The sequence below is a fragment of the Vidua chalybeata genome, chromosome Z, assembly GCF_026979565.1.
Source record: "Vidua chalybeata isolate OUT-0048 chromosome Z, bVidCha1 merged haplotype, whole genome shotgun sequence".
Lineage (NCBI taxonomy): Eukaryota > Metazoa > Chordata > Aves > Passeriformes > Viduidae > Vidua > Vidua chalybeata.
The window spans coordinates 8045810-8061985 of record NC_071570.1 but is presented as its reverse complement, the minus strand read 5'-3'; the positions used below and the strand labels follow the sequence as shown (position 1 = coordinate 8061985).

Genomic DNA, 16176 nt, shown 5'->3' with positions numbered 1-16176 from the left:
GCAGCGTGGGGGGTGGGAGGCCGGTTATCTCCAGGAAGTTTAGAGAAAACAAACAGAGCAATTAGCTAATTAACATTTCAATATCGGTACTCAGCTAGAGTTAGTAGTTGTTTCACTGTTGCCATGGGAACTAGGAAGACCCTGCCCGGGAGTATCAGGACTTTTGTTCATTACATTGCCACTAACTGTGTCATCTGCAAACTCGATCCGGAGAGATCTCAAGTAGGGAAGCTCCCAGATGCCTTGGGTCCTCCTTCTTTCCAGGTCGAATTTGAGGCGACTCGTCTCTGCAGAGATTTAAGCTATCTGTTCAGGAATCCTTTTCTGGACATGCTCCTCTCCTCAGTCTGGGATTCGGCGTCTAGTTCGTGCCCTTCTGGAAATTGGGCCCTTTGTTGCTCAGGCTGGGTCGATGCCAGGTGGTCGATGGTCTGGGCTCGAGTCCTCCGGGCTTGTGGCCCCTCAGATTGCCCACCCAAAGAGATGCCAATTATGTCGGAATCTGTGACATTTAAATAATCCTGAAATTGTAGAAAGTCTCTGTCTTTCAGCCCCGCTGCCAAAGAAGTCGTAATTAGTCTGTGCTGGTTTTCAAGGTTGTTTATTCTTGGTTATCTATGACATGTTCTCTCTGAGCTGCAGCAGGTCTGTCTCGCAGGACAGTGTGCGGGGCTCTCTCCCTCAGTGGGATGTTACAAACATTATATACTAGAAACTACGTGTGCTATATTTACAATAACCAATGCCAGTATCTGTCACCCATGTTGAACAGTGTGTCCCCAGCCTAAACCAATAGAAAAATGCCAACACCACAGTGAAACATGGAGGGCATGAAGAAGAAGAAAAAGGACAAGGCACGCCCAATTTTCCTCCATCTTGCCCCCTTTGAACCCTTATCTAGAATCCTAAAATTCTACTTTTGCACCCGTGCCACACTAATTACTACTTATATCAAACACTCCGAGCTTGTAATTAATCCTATAAGATTGAAAACTTTTCCATGGACAGAGATCAGAGACAGTGTCTCTCGGGCTCTGTACAGGGGGGCTCCTGACCCCCTGCCAGGGTCCCAGACCTTCCAGGGCAGCCAGAGAGGGGATTCCCACACAGCAGGAGATCAGCACTCTGCTAAAACCACGCAGGGAGGAGCAAGTGTTTAAAACCACCAATTCCCTCCACTTCCTGGGGCCAGCGAGAGCTTTCCTGTGAGTAAGGTGAGAGAAATACAAGGCAGCTGAGTAGTCCTCCTGATAGTATAAATTAGATGTGGGCATTTAGTTTCTCCAGCAGAATCTCAGCGAGCATGCAGTAAATACTGCTGTCAGGGAGCAGCTGAGGAGTTTGGCAAGTTTATTTGGAACCAAAGAAAAGGTCAGAGAGGTGACAGGAAAATGTGATGTCCAGTCCGAAACAGTGCAAGGGAGGAAAATTTTCGCTCCATGTGCTTTGACATTTGGGAGATGAGTGTTGGTTGATCACTCTTCCAGGTTTTTAAAAAGCAGCTGAGCAAAGTATGTTCACAGGCATTTTGAGTGCCTTACAGAAGCTGGGCATTCCTAAGCAACACACAAGAATCATTTGCACAACCCACAGTGCCATGTCCTAACCTCGGAATCTGCAGGCACAGTTGTGACACAACAGATGAGTGACCAAAAATTTCTGTGAGCAGAGGAGATGTGAGTTAAGTCAGCTGCCAGATTGGAGCCACCTGTGAATCCCATTTGATCTATTGTGAAAAAAGCAAGTCTCTGGCAGATCTGAGCCCCAGCAGCAATTCCCAGAGCAGGAACTATCTGCTCCCTTGAGGAACGGCCTGGGACACTGAGAAACAACAAATAATCAAAACAACAACCACACATAATTTTCCAATGCCTGATACAATTTTTTTTAAACAGGTTATCCAGCCAATCCACATGACTATACCTTCTTGAATATTTTATTATGTTTGTTCTCCAAATTTTATTTTCTCAACTGAAGGTGAGATTTGACCAAAATACAGAAATAAAGCACATGGCTGTGAAAAGCAGCCCAACCTTGGCAACAACATGGACACGCTTGAAGTGCTTCACGCCCCAAAGATTCGAACAGTGGGTGCCTTACATGCAACAGAAACTATCCAGCTGTTGTCAGAAATGGTAACATTTTTCTCTCCCCTTTGAGGTTTATTACCTAGTTGTTGCTTTAATTCTTGTGTAAAAATGTGCTAAATTAACATTTTAAGTGTCATCCCCTTCCTACTATTTGATATTTCACTGACAACTGCTACAAAAGGTTTTTACTTCCACTTGACCATGCGTTAAAGTGTCATAAAAGCAATCTAAGAGCTTTAGAGAGCTTGGTCATGTACCATCAAATAAACACAGAACTAAAATGGATTCACTTTTGTATTCAGATGCAACAATGACTATTAATGTTTATTAGCAAAGGCTTGATACTTTATTTCAATAGTTGACAGAATTGAAAATAAAATTCAGTTTGCTACAGAACTCTGGTAAAAATAATTTTAGGTAAACATGATCAAAACGCCCATTTGATTGACTGCAAAAGATTAAGTGGGGCTGGAAATCTGTACAAGCTCCCCTTTTCACAGACTTGCTGGTGTGGAGAGTTTCAGGAGCCCTGACCCATAGCTGGACTGACCCTTCCTGGCCTGGAGAGCAGCCACAGAATACTGTTGACACGGGCTCTGTGCTCCAGCAGATCCGGAGCAGGAGCTACAAAGCCAGGTAAAAAAAGCCCTGGGGCAGCTGCTGTTCCCACTGCGGACTGCAGATCAGGAGCCCTTGGCTGCCATGGGGGTGAAGGATGGCTCTGCAGCATCAGAGCCATTTCAAGGCTGCTGCTGTCCAGAACCAGCAGGAGGCAGCTCGAAGATGCTCTTGTTGAAAGCACAACCACCAGTTAAGGCACTGCCTCTACACTTCTCACCAGTCTTCCCACCCAGGCACACAGACCACAGACAGAACCTCTGACAAAGGCACAGCAGGGACATAAATCAATGTGACCTGACAGCCTAAGGAAAAGCTCCAAGGTCGTGAGTGTGACCAGGACTGCAGCCAATTTTCTCACCATCCAGGAGCAGGGCAGAGCTCAGCCTTCCTCCAGCCAGCAGGACCTGCCCCCACCCACAGTGAATTGTGCCAGGACAGAACAGTACCAGATTAACAAGTGCTGCACAGCACCCTGAACATTGAACTCTGGTCACATGGGGTTCTCTTGTTACATGTTGCATCCCGGGTTTTGGTTCAGATTAGGGGGTTTGATATGTGTTAGTTAGCCAATTCTCTGTACCCCTGTGCACCCCCCTGCCCCGTGGTGGTCCACTCCAGGTCTCTTACCATTGGAGCTCACCATGCCAGTCCTGTAACCACCCCCCTGTCCACTCCAGAGAGTTCTGTGTCTGTTACCCTGCTCCTGCAACCCCATTTGGCCTGGAGCCCAGTCCGCCCCTGTCGCGTCCCCGTTGGTTACCCCTGTCCACGTCACTCCCCCATAGCCTGCCGCCATTGGGCAAGGGGGGCTTCCGCCTCCCTCAGCTTATCCCCTATAAAACACTATGCCTTCCTTTGTTCAGGGCCATTTTTGTCCACGTGGCGCTGGGAGCGAGTTGCGTTTCTCCATCGCAGCTCTACGCAACAATAAAAGCTCTCCAGCTGACCATGTGGACAGAGTGGACAATTCCTTCACCTCTTTGTCTCGCCCCTCGCGCACGGCAGCAGAATGGTGCCAGCCCTAACCCGGTGCACGGAATGCAGAAGCACCCGGGACTCGCGGCAACCCCAGTCTCTTTGAGAAGCAGTGCCTTTGCTGGGTTCCCCAGAGCTGCCCAGGACCAGGGAAAAATAAAGCAAAGCCGCAGTTACGCATTCATTCAGCAATTCCTCTTCTCTAAGCGATCCTCTTAATCCCCTCACTCTGTGGTACTTTCTTCTCTGAGATGCCATAGTAGCAATACCCTTCATGCCTTCAGCCACCCAAGGATCTAAATCCAGAAATGTCATTGCCAAAGGAAGAGTAGCATCACTAGGATAGACTTGGGTGGGCACAGCTCTCTGGAATAAGACCTTGCATCTTCACAGCTGCCACTTCCCATCTTCACCTCCACAAGAGCTCCAACAGCAGAGCAAAACCTTGGAGGGGAACTTTGAAAAAAAAAAACCCACACACTAATACAATCAGACATTATTTTATTCAGAGGTTTGGTCTAAATAGTTATTTCTTTGCTGGCTAAGACTTCTTGCCCTTTCAGGACTGCCTGGTATCAGACAGGGACTCACTGAAGTAGCAATTCTGAGAAAACCAGAACAAGCAACACAACCAAATACTCACAGCAGTGATTAATCAGGAACCCCATTTCCTCACTTCACTGTTGCATTTCTCACCTGGGAAGGAAGAAAATCTGGGGATTACCTGCACTCACAGAGGCAGCAGCTGCTGTCCCACCAGCTGCTGAATGTCCTTCTTAGACAATCTTTATTTCAGCTCCACCACTAGAAAATGGTGAAAGTCAACACTACAGAGTATGTGCAAGGCAACCTGCCCTGCTCCTTGTCATCATCCCTCTCCACATCTCCTAGATACTTGCCAGCAGATCCCTCTCTTGCACCATTTTAAGTAAACATTTAATTCACACAGTTGGGCACCCCACAGAGAATTCCAGAAGTGCACACTGGGCCCAAATTAGATGTTTTGGTCATAGAATGTTAACAACATAATGGAAACAAATGCCATCTCCTTTGGAGTCCTGATGAGCTCCTCCTACTGAAAAACCTACATTGATGCAATCAGCTGAGACATTTTGCCCTCCAGCAGTCCAACGCTCCAGCTCCAGGCTCTAACATGAGTTTGGATCCCTAGGCTGGGGTTTCACCACACAGCAAAAACAAGCCACAGAGAAGCACAACACCTTTTACCACTGCAGCTGCATCCCAGAGACCTCTGGTTGTTCTGGCCAACAGTGTTCACTTGTGCCCACAGGAGCTGGCAGCACCTGGGCAGGCAGGATCCAGCAAGGTCCCCGTCTGCTGAAGCCAAACAGCATGAGAGATGGGAACCATGACACTGGGAGTTATATTTCAGGGTTTTATTAGTTGTTCTTCTGCAGAATCAAAATATTTAGCAAATTAGAGATTCCTCAAGACTGCTGATATTTCATGTACTTAGAACTTGATCAATGCACAACATAATACTTTGAACTATCAAAAACAAACCCAAACCTGATTTGTAGCACTAGATATTTTTATGTAATTCTATAGCAGTGTGGAAAATGGAACTAATGCAGTGAGTATATTTGTTTTAAAGAAAGTGCTTGAAAGAAACCTCCTGCATCACTTTGTGTATTATTTAAAACAAAAAGATTAACTGACTTTCTAGCAGGGCATTGTCTTAAATATCCTACAAGCCTGGGGGATTAACAATACTGAGCCTCAGCTCTCTGCCTTCAGGTTCAAGAACCAACACAAGTTGCAGGTCCAGATTGAGTTCACAGCTTAGCTACTTCAAGGTAACCTTACTACTCAGCATTGGACACTCATGTCTGGCAGAAGTGTTGGATGCATGGGTAAAAAACAAAATCCAAGAGGACAAAAAAAAACCCCAAGGTTCTCTCTTTATGCATAGTGACAGTTTCTGAACCAGTGTTTTACTAAGTTACAGACTAACTTTCAACCAAAAAATAAAACTCCATTGCACTAAAGGTCAAATTTAACCAGGTAATCTGGACTGTGACACAGTCAAGTAATTCAGTACAAGCAGACAAGACACCATGAAAGCAGCTTCAAAGAACCAAAGCATTCTAGTTTCAGAACCAACTTAATATTCTTCTGTCCAACTCCAGTGCAACAATGAGGGGGGAACCAATCCATCTCTACCTATGTACAATTCCAGTCGAGGTTGGGCAGTCTCAACTTTCCGTGGCCAAGCTGGAAAAAGAAAACTTAGGAAAGGACACTTTAAAATTTAATTTAAGAATGAAAGTTGGCCCTCATTGGAAAGAGAAATGCTGGAGTGATGCACGCAGGCAGGCTTGCTCAGTAATTTTCCCTTGTATGCAAAAAGCTCGACTCCTTCCACTGAGAGCAGGTCACACTGGATGTGAAGGTGGCGGGGCTGGTCCTGCTCCTTGCACGCCAAGAATCCAGGAATGTGTCTTCAGCTGGCTCCTGCACGGGCCATTAGATCTTCCAAAGCATTGTGTTGGTCGTTGTTGTGTAATAATAAGACCTCCTTAATGTCTTTGAGTTCAAAGCCCATTTCTTTAAATTGACTCATTAATTGGAGAAGCTCTGTGATCTGAAAGACAGATAGCCTGTTATTTGCAAGAGAAAAGCGGATGGCTCAGTGCTTGGTTAAGGTTTAGCAGAGAGCCTGTCTTCAGCAGCATGACTGTGGATTCTTCCTCCCCAAGCACAGCCCATTCCAGTTCTACTGGGAGAAAGTCTGCTCACACCAGAGCCACCAGAGCTCTGGGCAGAGCAGCCCACAGGGACCTTCTGTCCCCTCTGTTTGCCATCCTTCACTTCCAAAACCCTCTTCAACCAGGGCACCAAAGCTCAGTCTGCCAGGGTGTGTCTCTCTTAGAAGGATATTTATCAACTTGGCCCAACGTGGGATCCCAAAAATGCTGATTAATGGCACCCAGCTATCCCATCCAGCAGCTCCTGCTGCACCTGATTTTTTTTAAAGTTACTTGGACTTCAGGAACAGTGCAGTAGCCCTTGCTATCAACTGGCTTCTCAGATCTAGGGCAAAGTTGGGGGATTAGCACAAAGGCCACTGTGTACATACAGTATTTCCAACATCAACTGTGAATCGTCCCTGAGCTTTGAAAAATAAAATGGCAAGAAGTGAGTCAGCTGATCATTTTTATGAACCCTCTGCCATTTACAGAGCGTCTGCTCCACTCCAGGAAAAATCCCAAACAAGCAAGCAGGTTGAAATAGGCAATCAGGAGATTAGCAATTTCCAATTCTGGGGCTGAGCCAATAGCAAGTAGGTTTCTCAAACTCAGTTACTTTCCATCCTTGCACTGCTATTGCTCTGTTTACAAGATTATCACTTGACCAAGAAAGACAGGAAGACATATCTATGTTTGAGGGGGTTGGGTTGCACCTCTAAAGACTTCATGTAATAACCTGTTACACTATAGGCTGGCAGACTTTAAAAGATCCTCCTGTCCACTGCCCTTACTAGCTGCTCTTGCTGTACCTTTGGTGCTGGGAAAAGCAGCCAGACAGTGAACCAGCCCCCAACACGTGCATTTTATAGCTTCTTTCAGAGCAAGCCCTAACCCAATTTGCTGAGGAGCTGGGCAGATGCACTTGTACAAGGGAGAAAATTCATGGCCAGGGCAGGCAGGCAAGGTTTGAAAGACAATTTGCTGCTGCTGAAATTAACTGTATCTGCACCAGGCACCTCACCCACAAGAGAACTCTGGGCATTCAAAACAATATGACCACAATAAGCAGGATCTAAAAAAAAAGTCCTGTCCCCATAAAAATGGATGCAAATGAGACTAACAGAACGGCACAGGCAAATTCTAATGCTTTAACAATTTTTAGCTTTATCAACAAAAATATGTCCTTTGGCAGTCAGTTTTGGAAAGAAGGCAGCATTACCATGAAAGCCAGAATTACATCAGCCAGAGGAATTGCTGCTGGAATTCCCTGTCATGGCACATTTTTCTAGTTCTGCACACTTTGCACCCTTACCTTCTCCTCTGAACACTGGTGCATTTCCAAAGCTGCTTCAACAAGAAGTGGATCAAAGCCCTTCTCACAAAGCTGTCCATGTGTAAACAGGTAATCCAAAACCTATGGGGAATAAAGAAAACAAACTGTGTTTGCAGAGAGGCACTTGCAGCAGGCAGCTGAATGTCACCTTGGTATATGCGGAGAGGTTGAGCATAATTCTACCCAGCGCTTCACCAGGGACAGAGATACAGTCCTTCCAAGCAGAGTTGAGACACTCCTTATACAAGAGCTTGTGCAGAGAAAGCAGACAAACACTTCTGTCCTGCTGTGCTCTCTGACCATCCCCTTTGTTCTAGTCAAAGCAGCCTCAGAAGTGTATCTTTAGCCCTCTGATAGCAGAGCAGAAGTTTCACTGTGCTTTTTATACTACAAGTTTTAAAAATGAAACTGTAGGTCCAGCAGCCAGGACTTGTCTACTTTTAGCTTCCTCTCAGACAGCAACAAGAGCTGATGCAATCTGAGAGCAGTCAGCCTTTGAAGATCAACTCAGCATACTGGCAAGTGAGCTGCAAATCCCAGCTCATGCACACAGAAACTGCTGCCAAATTTCTTATCCACCATCAACTTTAAGAAGCAGGGTCAGGTAGGCAATGCTAGGTATGTGAAAGAACAGTGCTTGCAAGTAGAGCAGGATTTAAAACCACTCTCCTACCTAAGGGACCTTTTTTCCATCTGATAACACAGTTCACTCCAGCACACAGCTTAAGCTGTATGTAGGGAGAAGGCCACCAGATGAATCCCACAAGCAGGAGTCCCTGGGACATGCTCTGTGCAGCACACAGCCTGCTGAGGGCCAGCACAGGAGGTTGGGCCATGTTCTCCCACTTTGAAGTGTTTGTTTGAAACAGATCCAAGAGCCAAGCTTTGCCCATCAGCACTTAGTGCCCAGTGACCTGGTTTGAGCAGGCATTGGAGGCAGCGCTCAAGCAGGAAGGAGCAGCACCAGGGCACACACAAGTCAGTCAGTGGAGCCTTGAAGGAGCCTTTCAGAGCTGTCTTGGGCCTGCAGGGGCCAATCTTTCTACAAGGAGAGATGTCAGCGTTGTAAACCCTCGTGCTCAGAACAAGGGAAATTGGCTGGATTTCTGTGTCACATGGTTCTTAACACAGCACAGAGCCATGCTAAGCTTCCTTTGGATGTGTTTATGGCTCTTGGGGAGACCCAGAATCTCTCCCCGCAGTTTCATATAAAGGGCCCATCCCAAACTCGGCATGGCTCCAATCCAGCACCTGCAGGTGTGGCTGACTCTAGCAGTCTCTCACCAGAAATAAGCACAAGCTTTAGGTTGCAACCCCCTATTGGAGTAACAGTATTTCCCCAATCCACTTTGCAAACCCAAAACAGCTTCCCAGCAGAACCAGCATCTAATCAAGCATTTCTTTGCACTGCATGAACTCTTACCTGATCTATGTTCTGTCCCTTCTTCTTCATGGCTTTCAGGACGTTCTCAGGTGAGTAGCCCATGTTGACCACTGTCTCCACACAGTGCCTCTCACTGGGGGAGAGGCCCTGCTGCAGCTCAGCCGCGAGACTGCCCGGCCACTTCATGCAGCTGCTGTTATTGGGCACTTTAGACACTGCAAAGTTTTGGGGTGTTACCTAAGGAGGAAAACCCAGAGGCTGAGGTGATGGTCATCTCCTGTATCCCCTGCATCCTGTTCCTGCAGAGTACTGGAACCAGGATATCCCATATAAGTAATTCAAAAGATTTTCTAGAGCACCCTTGGGAAGTTACACGCTGTGAGGATGAAACCAAGTAGCCTAATTCCCACCATACTCTTTTAACCCTCAAAGCAACAATCAACAACCCAGATTCTCCACAATGAACTCTCTCTTGCTGGTGTGACCAAAGTCTTTGAACACCCAAGCCCTGCAACAGTGAAGGCTGGGATACAGCCAAACCCTGCACCTCAAAGGAAGTACAGATTGCTTCCTTCACCTCAGGTTTACTCATGACCTGTTGTTTTCTGTACTCAAAGGAGCACCACTTACCAAGATTACCATAAACATGATCCAATGCAAGCAAGCACACAGGTGTATTTGGAAACTTACCACAGGGATTTCTGTTTCCTGGTAGTCTGGGTGTACCTGCTGGACAACACACAAATAAAACAAGTATAAACATCATGCACCAGTCAGCAGAATTTGCCACAGCTGGGGGAGAAGGGTTTTATAGAAGATTCTACCACAGGATGGGAGACTTTAGGGTCTGATCAGGCTTCCACATACAAGATGCTGACATTACCCATTGCCTGCAATTATAGAATCATCATCATAAGGATCATTCCTCCTCTCAGCACTCTACAAATGGATTACACTCCAAGAAAGACGTGTGTACCCCCACAATAATTTTAAGACTGTTTATTCTGTCACTGTAACAGCTGCTTGTTCACACAGCCCCAGTTCAGCTCCTGACCAAGTCTACACTGCGTGAATAACAGTGATAATTTTGAAGTCATTGCCTAAAGACTTCTTTGCACTTTTTGACTATGTGAAGGGGTAAGAGAAAAATACACCTCTTTTCTATTCACTGCACTGAACTCCATATACCACATAGGAACAATGTGCCACACTGGATCAAAAGAACATGTGAGTTTTCTACCCAGCACTTGTCCCACTCCCAGCACGCCAGCAGGGCTGGGTCAGGTGCTGTGCACCTGCTCTGCTTCTGCAGCACCACCCCACCACTTCGTACAACCTTGCCCAAGTTAACAGCAGTGCACAGTCAGGCCTCGGCCTCACCAAGGCTACACATTTCAGTTCAATACATTTAGAATTCTTGCGTGTTAAACAGTTAGAACAGATTGCAAAAAATCACTGTAGACCAAGAACTGCAGTTTTTAGCATTTCTTAATACTTATTATGATGTCAGCACTGATTGCTTGAAAGGTTGTCCACATCCTTCAGAAAGGCCTTCTTAGTGCCCAAACTGAACAACAAAAAACCCTCTATAGAAAACCAATTCTGAAAAGATCTACCAGGATTTTGACAAATTCCATTTATTTGCAAAAAGATCCTGAACTACCAACAAGGAGGTTTTCTTCTGCATTCCTGAACATCTTCCACTGTAAAAATTTCTCTTCTAGAAAACCAACCCTGAGACATCATATTTATTCTGATACACTAGGATATCCAAGAACCTATTCTCATGGTGTGTTCTTCAGACCCTTCCTCTCTCCAGACACCTTTTCAAAAGGGCAAAAAGCACTGGAATATAGGATACACTGAACTAGGGAAAATAGCCCTGAAATCACCTAGTGGGTTATCAAACAGAAGGATGATACTTTGTTATTGACGCTGCAGCCAGGAAAACCAAAACTGTTTCTGACACCAGAGATTAAACAGTCTGGGAAAACCAACTCCTCCTACACAATCTGCTTGAGTTTAATTTCAATCTGCTGTCTTCATTAGTCATTTCTACCTCTGCTAAAGCTGCAAAAATCAACATACTGAGATTCAAGAACAAATAAAAGTGAGGAGAGGGGACCACCACAGGATCTATGCAGTCTCAGAGAAATTACAGATTTATTTCCATTCAAAGATTCCTATATCCAAGTCAGTGGTAAAGCAAAAACTCCCATGGTAACTGCAAATTCAAAGTTACAATTTCTAATCTTGTGAGGAAAAAAAAAAATCACTGTGGAATACATTTGGATATGAGCCTTCTGCTCCCAGCCACAGAGATGACTGTGATTTCATTCTATTGTTTTCATATGCTGAGGATTTTTGTTACATTTATTTAAATTATTTTGCTGCATTTACTTAAATTTCTCACATATCAGCCGTAATTTTCCAGTGGAACTATACTGTGGAAACATAAAACAAGTATAATCTGAAGTCCTGGAATTTAAACATAAAGAACTAAATCTCGTCAGCATAATTATTTCTTGTTTCACTACTTCCAAAGTATAAATAGTTTCAAATTAATGAATTAATTTTATTATTTCTCCTAGTAAGTCTATTTTTTCCCACTTTGCATCTTCCCTTACAACATTATCAAGAATACACTTTCCCTCTTGGTCTTTAAAAATTTTAAATTTAATTCAGCAGAGAGATTTGAATAGTTTGAGTGTAAATTTAGGCATCTTAATGCCGCTCTGTCTAGTTGTAAGTGATCTTTCATCCCCAGAGATGATATATGTTCCATAACTGAGGTCATAGAGGCCCCCTCACACCTGTGACCTGCAGCAGCGAGCAGGTGCTCAGCACACTGCTGCTCCTGCCAAAGTTAACAGTATTGAATTTGTTCCAGTCATCAACAATCAACTGTTCTGCTCTGTCAGATACACTGTTTCCCAGAATATTGTACTTCACAATTATGAGTGCATTTATCTAACCCTGAAAAGAACTGGAAGGACAAAAGGGAGATGTAGCATCATCACTTGTTTCACAGCACATGGTGTCACACAAAAACCTACAGCATGACACTAAAACCACAGAATCACTGAAACACTGCCTATATTGGACAGAGAAAAAACCCCAGATTATTTTAGAACAAGCGAGAGGATTTGAATACACAGCTTTCACTAGGCTTCATGAGTACTGGTGTCCTGATCTGCAGTTCTTCGTAAAAAAACCCCACAGTCTCTGTTCTTATTCGCAAAGAGACAAAAACAACACCTGATGTGAAGTTACTATTCTCAAAATCATTTTAGAACTTGCAACAAGATTGAGGAAGAGTCAATCTCCCATCTCAGTGCTGTATGGTGACCAACTATAACATTAAAAATACAAGATGATCTTCAAGACTGTTTTTGGTCTTCACTGAGCAATGACTCCATCCTTCTTCACAAGAAAGGGCAAATACAAGATTTCACATCATTATATTTTATTTCCTGTTAAAGATTAGGTTTTTAAAGGATCTCAGGAAGAAAACTGAAACTAAAAAAAAAAAAATAGGCTTACTTCACTGTAGGTCAACTGCAAGCACTTTTTTCTTCCCTGAATGACACACCATATCTGTGTGTTTTAACCTATTATTACTTCTATATTACTTCTATTCCTTAAGAAGCCTGCATTTCCCATTATTTCCAGCAAATAAACAAGCAAACCAAGGAAGAAAACCAGAAGAGATGTGATTCAAAGCCTAACAGCACTTCAGAATCTAATATATCTCATCTGGGTAGGACAAAATGCAGGACTGTACACAGAAGATGCCTTATATGCTTAGCTCAAAGGCTCAACAAAAAATGAGAGCTGAAAAAACAATCACTGGATTTGGTCTAAAAATGTCAAATTTGGGGAAAATTCAGGGTAATAATCTGAGGATTAGACCACAAAGACCTGTTTGACTGATCAATTCACCATGTAAATTAAGAGGATCTACAATTCACTCCTAGTAAATGAAATCATAAGCAAAGCAACAGGGCTATTTAGAGGCAAGAGCTGCCTCTGCACTACTACCTCTCACCAGCAACCCCAATTTGACTCTACTCCATGTTTACCGTAATCGATGTGCTTTGAGATGATTCTTCTTCTGTACAAACAGTCGAAACAGCCAGGGAAGACAGCCTGGATGAAGAGGATAATGTCTCCCTGCCACTGTCCTCATTTAGAGCGGAAAGACCAAGCATATGGTGTCCATTCAGTTCACTGGCTTTGCTCTGAGCACAGGTCTGCAAAGAGCTGAGCAAAGTGCCGTTGCGGAGACAGGTAGTGCTGTGGAAAGTGCTCGTGAGCTTTGATGATTTCTGATCACCCTCATCGGAGTCAAGCTTAGGGAATGACAGGGATTTGATATTGCTCACTGAAGTGATGGGGGAAAGGGACACTTTGGAAGACAAGGACATCTTTTCACAGTTTCCCAACTGTGGTAAAGTGATAAAGCCATTGGGTTTGTGAAGGGGTTTGAAGTCCAACGTGGCCTTTTCTATGGATGCCAGAACTTCCTCATCTTGCAACACAGACTCAGACCCTCCTTTAGGCAATGTATTATCTAACAGCTGGGCAACAATTGGCCCAGTAGTACCAACATGAATTTCAAGGATATTTTTTAATTCCTCCTTATCATCGATAGTTTTTAATTCCAATTTGTCAAAAGGGTCTTCTTCGCATTCAAAATCAGCTGGGTTGAAATCTGCCTTTGGACGAGGTGGACTGAGGACCTTTTGCTTCACAGAGCTGGTGTTGGCTGGGGTAGGAGTCAGAATATTATTGTGCTGCAGGCTAGCAAGGATGGGGTTAATAGGTGGAGGCATGGCTTCAGGGCAAGGTCCCTCTGAGAACCCCATCTTGGTGCTGTCCTCTGGAGCTGCTTTTGAGTTTGCTAGAGCTGCTTCTGCCTTGCGTTCAGCTTCTCTCTGGGCAGCCTGAATTTTTTTGATGTCTTCAGCCCACTCAATTGTTTTCTTTTCCAGTGAGAAGTCATACTGAATGGAGGTAAAAAGAAGAGAAGGGGAAGTAAAAAAGGTAAGTTATAAGGATCATAGCTGCTACTTCTAACAGCAACATAAATTAATGCAAAGAGAATAAGAGCTACGTGAATTACCAGGAACAGCAACATTTTGTCAATCTGCCAGTTGTGAAAAAGCTGGCAGACACTAGAAGTACTTAATTTTGCCATTAACAGTAAAATCTGGCTGCAGCCTGGATTAAAATACTGTATTTTGCCTCCTTCCTACACTTAGCTTTGCTTTAGAACTACTCATCATCCCAAGATCAGTTTCACAGCCCTCCCACCCTCTTCCCCCAGGACAAGCGAGGTAGCAAGGGGAAGTCTAATGAGTTATTAGATGAACAATCACACCCTGATCTGGCACCACTGAACCATCCCCAGCCCGCTAGTTCTACAAGTCATTCAGCAGAGTATTTTTGCATCCAAAGGCCAATACAGTATTACTCAAGTGTCCCCTAAAAGATTCCTCAGGGACTTGATATTGGTTTAAGGCAGTATTTTCATTCCCACTTCAGTGCAGTGCCTCACCAGCCAAAGGGGATACAGTGGCTACACCAATGACAACGCATACAGACAGCAGCAGATTTCGCTGTAGTTACTGATGTGACAGGATCTCAAAAGCTTTTTCCACTTGACATCAGGTCCTTTAAGGCCAGATCAGCACAAGGAGGCATCTACTCATTACCAGTGTACTGACCACAGAGTGGCTTAGTTGTAAAGGGCAAAATTCTGAGGAGCCTAACTCCATCTTTAAATATCCACATTTTTTTTAATACTAAAAATAAGGGTGGGAAGCTGTATTTCCTGCACTTTTTTTTTTTTTTAACAGCACTCATTACAGCTATAAAAAGTCAAATTCCACCGTGAGATGCACAGTCCACCCTGTGCAGGGTGTTGCAGTCTGAACAGGCACACTATGCTGACTGAGCCCCAGCCTGGCAGAAAAATGAAGACACAGCACAATCAAGCCAGCAACAGGACATCAGCATCTCCTTTGGCTCTCCCACACCAGCCTGAGTGGAAATATGGGTACTAGGAAAATCAGGTAGTTGTTTAATGGCTATGAGGGAAAAGCCATGAAGTAGGATAACAAGGTAATATGTAGGGCAGGGAGAGAATAAAAACAGCAAGAAAAAAAGCAGAACCACCTGCAGCAATGTCACAGACAAAGTAAAAACAATCATCAATTAGGACTGGTCAAGGAAAATAATGGATCCAAATGAGAAAGCATAATTCAATTAGACATCCTGTATCATAACCTGCATTTGGAGATTAGATTTCCAACAGTTGTGCTAAAGCAATTGATTTTATGCTACTAACATTTTATTTTATCAGAAACATGCTCCTCAAGACAGGGAAGCCATCCATGTACCAAGCTGTAACCCACAGCTTGGAAAGAACAGTCACTCAGAACTACCCAGAAAATAAAAACTGAAAATTATGTCATTGCCTGGTGTATCAGTTCTTAGAATTTATCCTGTTAAAAACTATATTCAAATTTTGTCAAGGTAACATTCGGAACTAACTACAAGCACACAAAACCACTGTGCTTCTTTGAAGCAGATAGACTAAAACAAATGCTTAAAAATAAAAGCCCAATGGCTTTTTAAGGCAATAAAAATTAGATGCTTTCTGCATGCCCCATCATATTTTACTTTCTATATAGCCCAACAGATCTTCTAGAAATACAAGACTGTCCATGTGCAAACTGTGATAACTTGGAAGGTACAGCACCACAAGCTAGGGCCAGGAGTGAGGGGAGAGAGAGCAGGAAGGCAGAATATCACTTACCTGGGCTTCTCTGACAAGCTGAGAAGAATCAGATAGACAGAAACCAATGGGTAATCCAACCTTTGCTGGGGTTTTGAACTTGTCTCCTATCTTAAATGGGACATCATCAAGGTAACTGAAAGGCCCTGAAATCAGAAGCAGGAATTGTATTGATAAAAAAACCCCCACAACTCACAAATTTCATGCTTTCAATTTAAGCTCACGTTGTTGTGCTTGGGAGCTATTTTATCTCCACTGCA

General features: G+C 44.1%; 1 protein-coding gene across 4 annotated transcripts in view; it reads right to left on the bottom strand.

The window, feature by feature from the left end:
* Window positions 1–5068: 5068 nt before the first annotated feature.
* LOC128781631 (ubiquitin-associated protein 1-like) overlaps window positions 5069–16176 on the bottom strand; it is a 32717-nt gene continuing 21609 nt past the window's right edge. For 3 of the 4 annotated variants that reach the window (XM_053931340.1, XM_053931342.1, XM_053931341.1), the window contains 6 exons: window positions 15938–16062; window positions 13197–14120; window positions 9805–9843; window positions 9154–9351; window positions 7710–7811; window positions 5069–6291 (listed from right to left, as the gene is read on the bottom strand). In XM_053931340.1, the coding sequence (XP_053787315.1) occupies window positions 6151–6291; window positions 7710–7811; window positions 9154–9351; window positions 9805–9843; window positions 13197–14120; window positions 15938–16062 (1529 nt within the window). In that variant the 3' untranslated portion in view covers window positions 5069–6150. The remainder of the gene's footprint in view (window positions 6292–7709; window positions 7812–9153; window positions 9352–9804; window positions 9844–13196; window positions 14121–15937; window positions 16063–16176) is intronic. The other variant, XM_053931343.1, reaches the window with a different exon arrangement.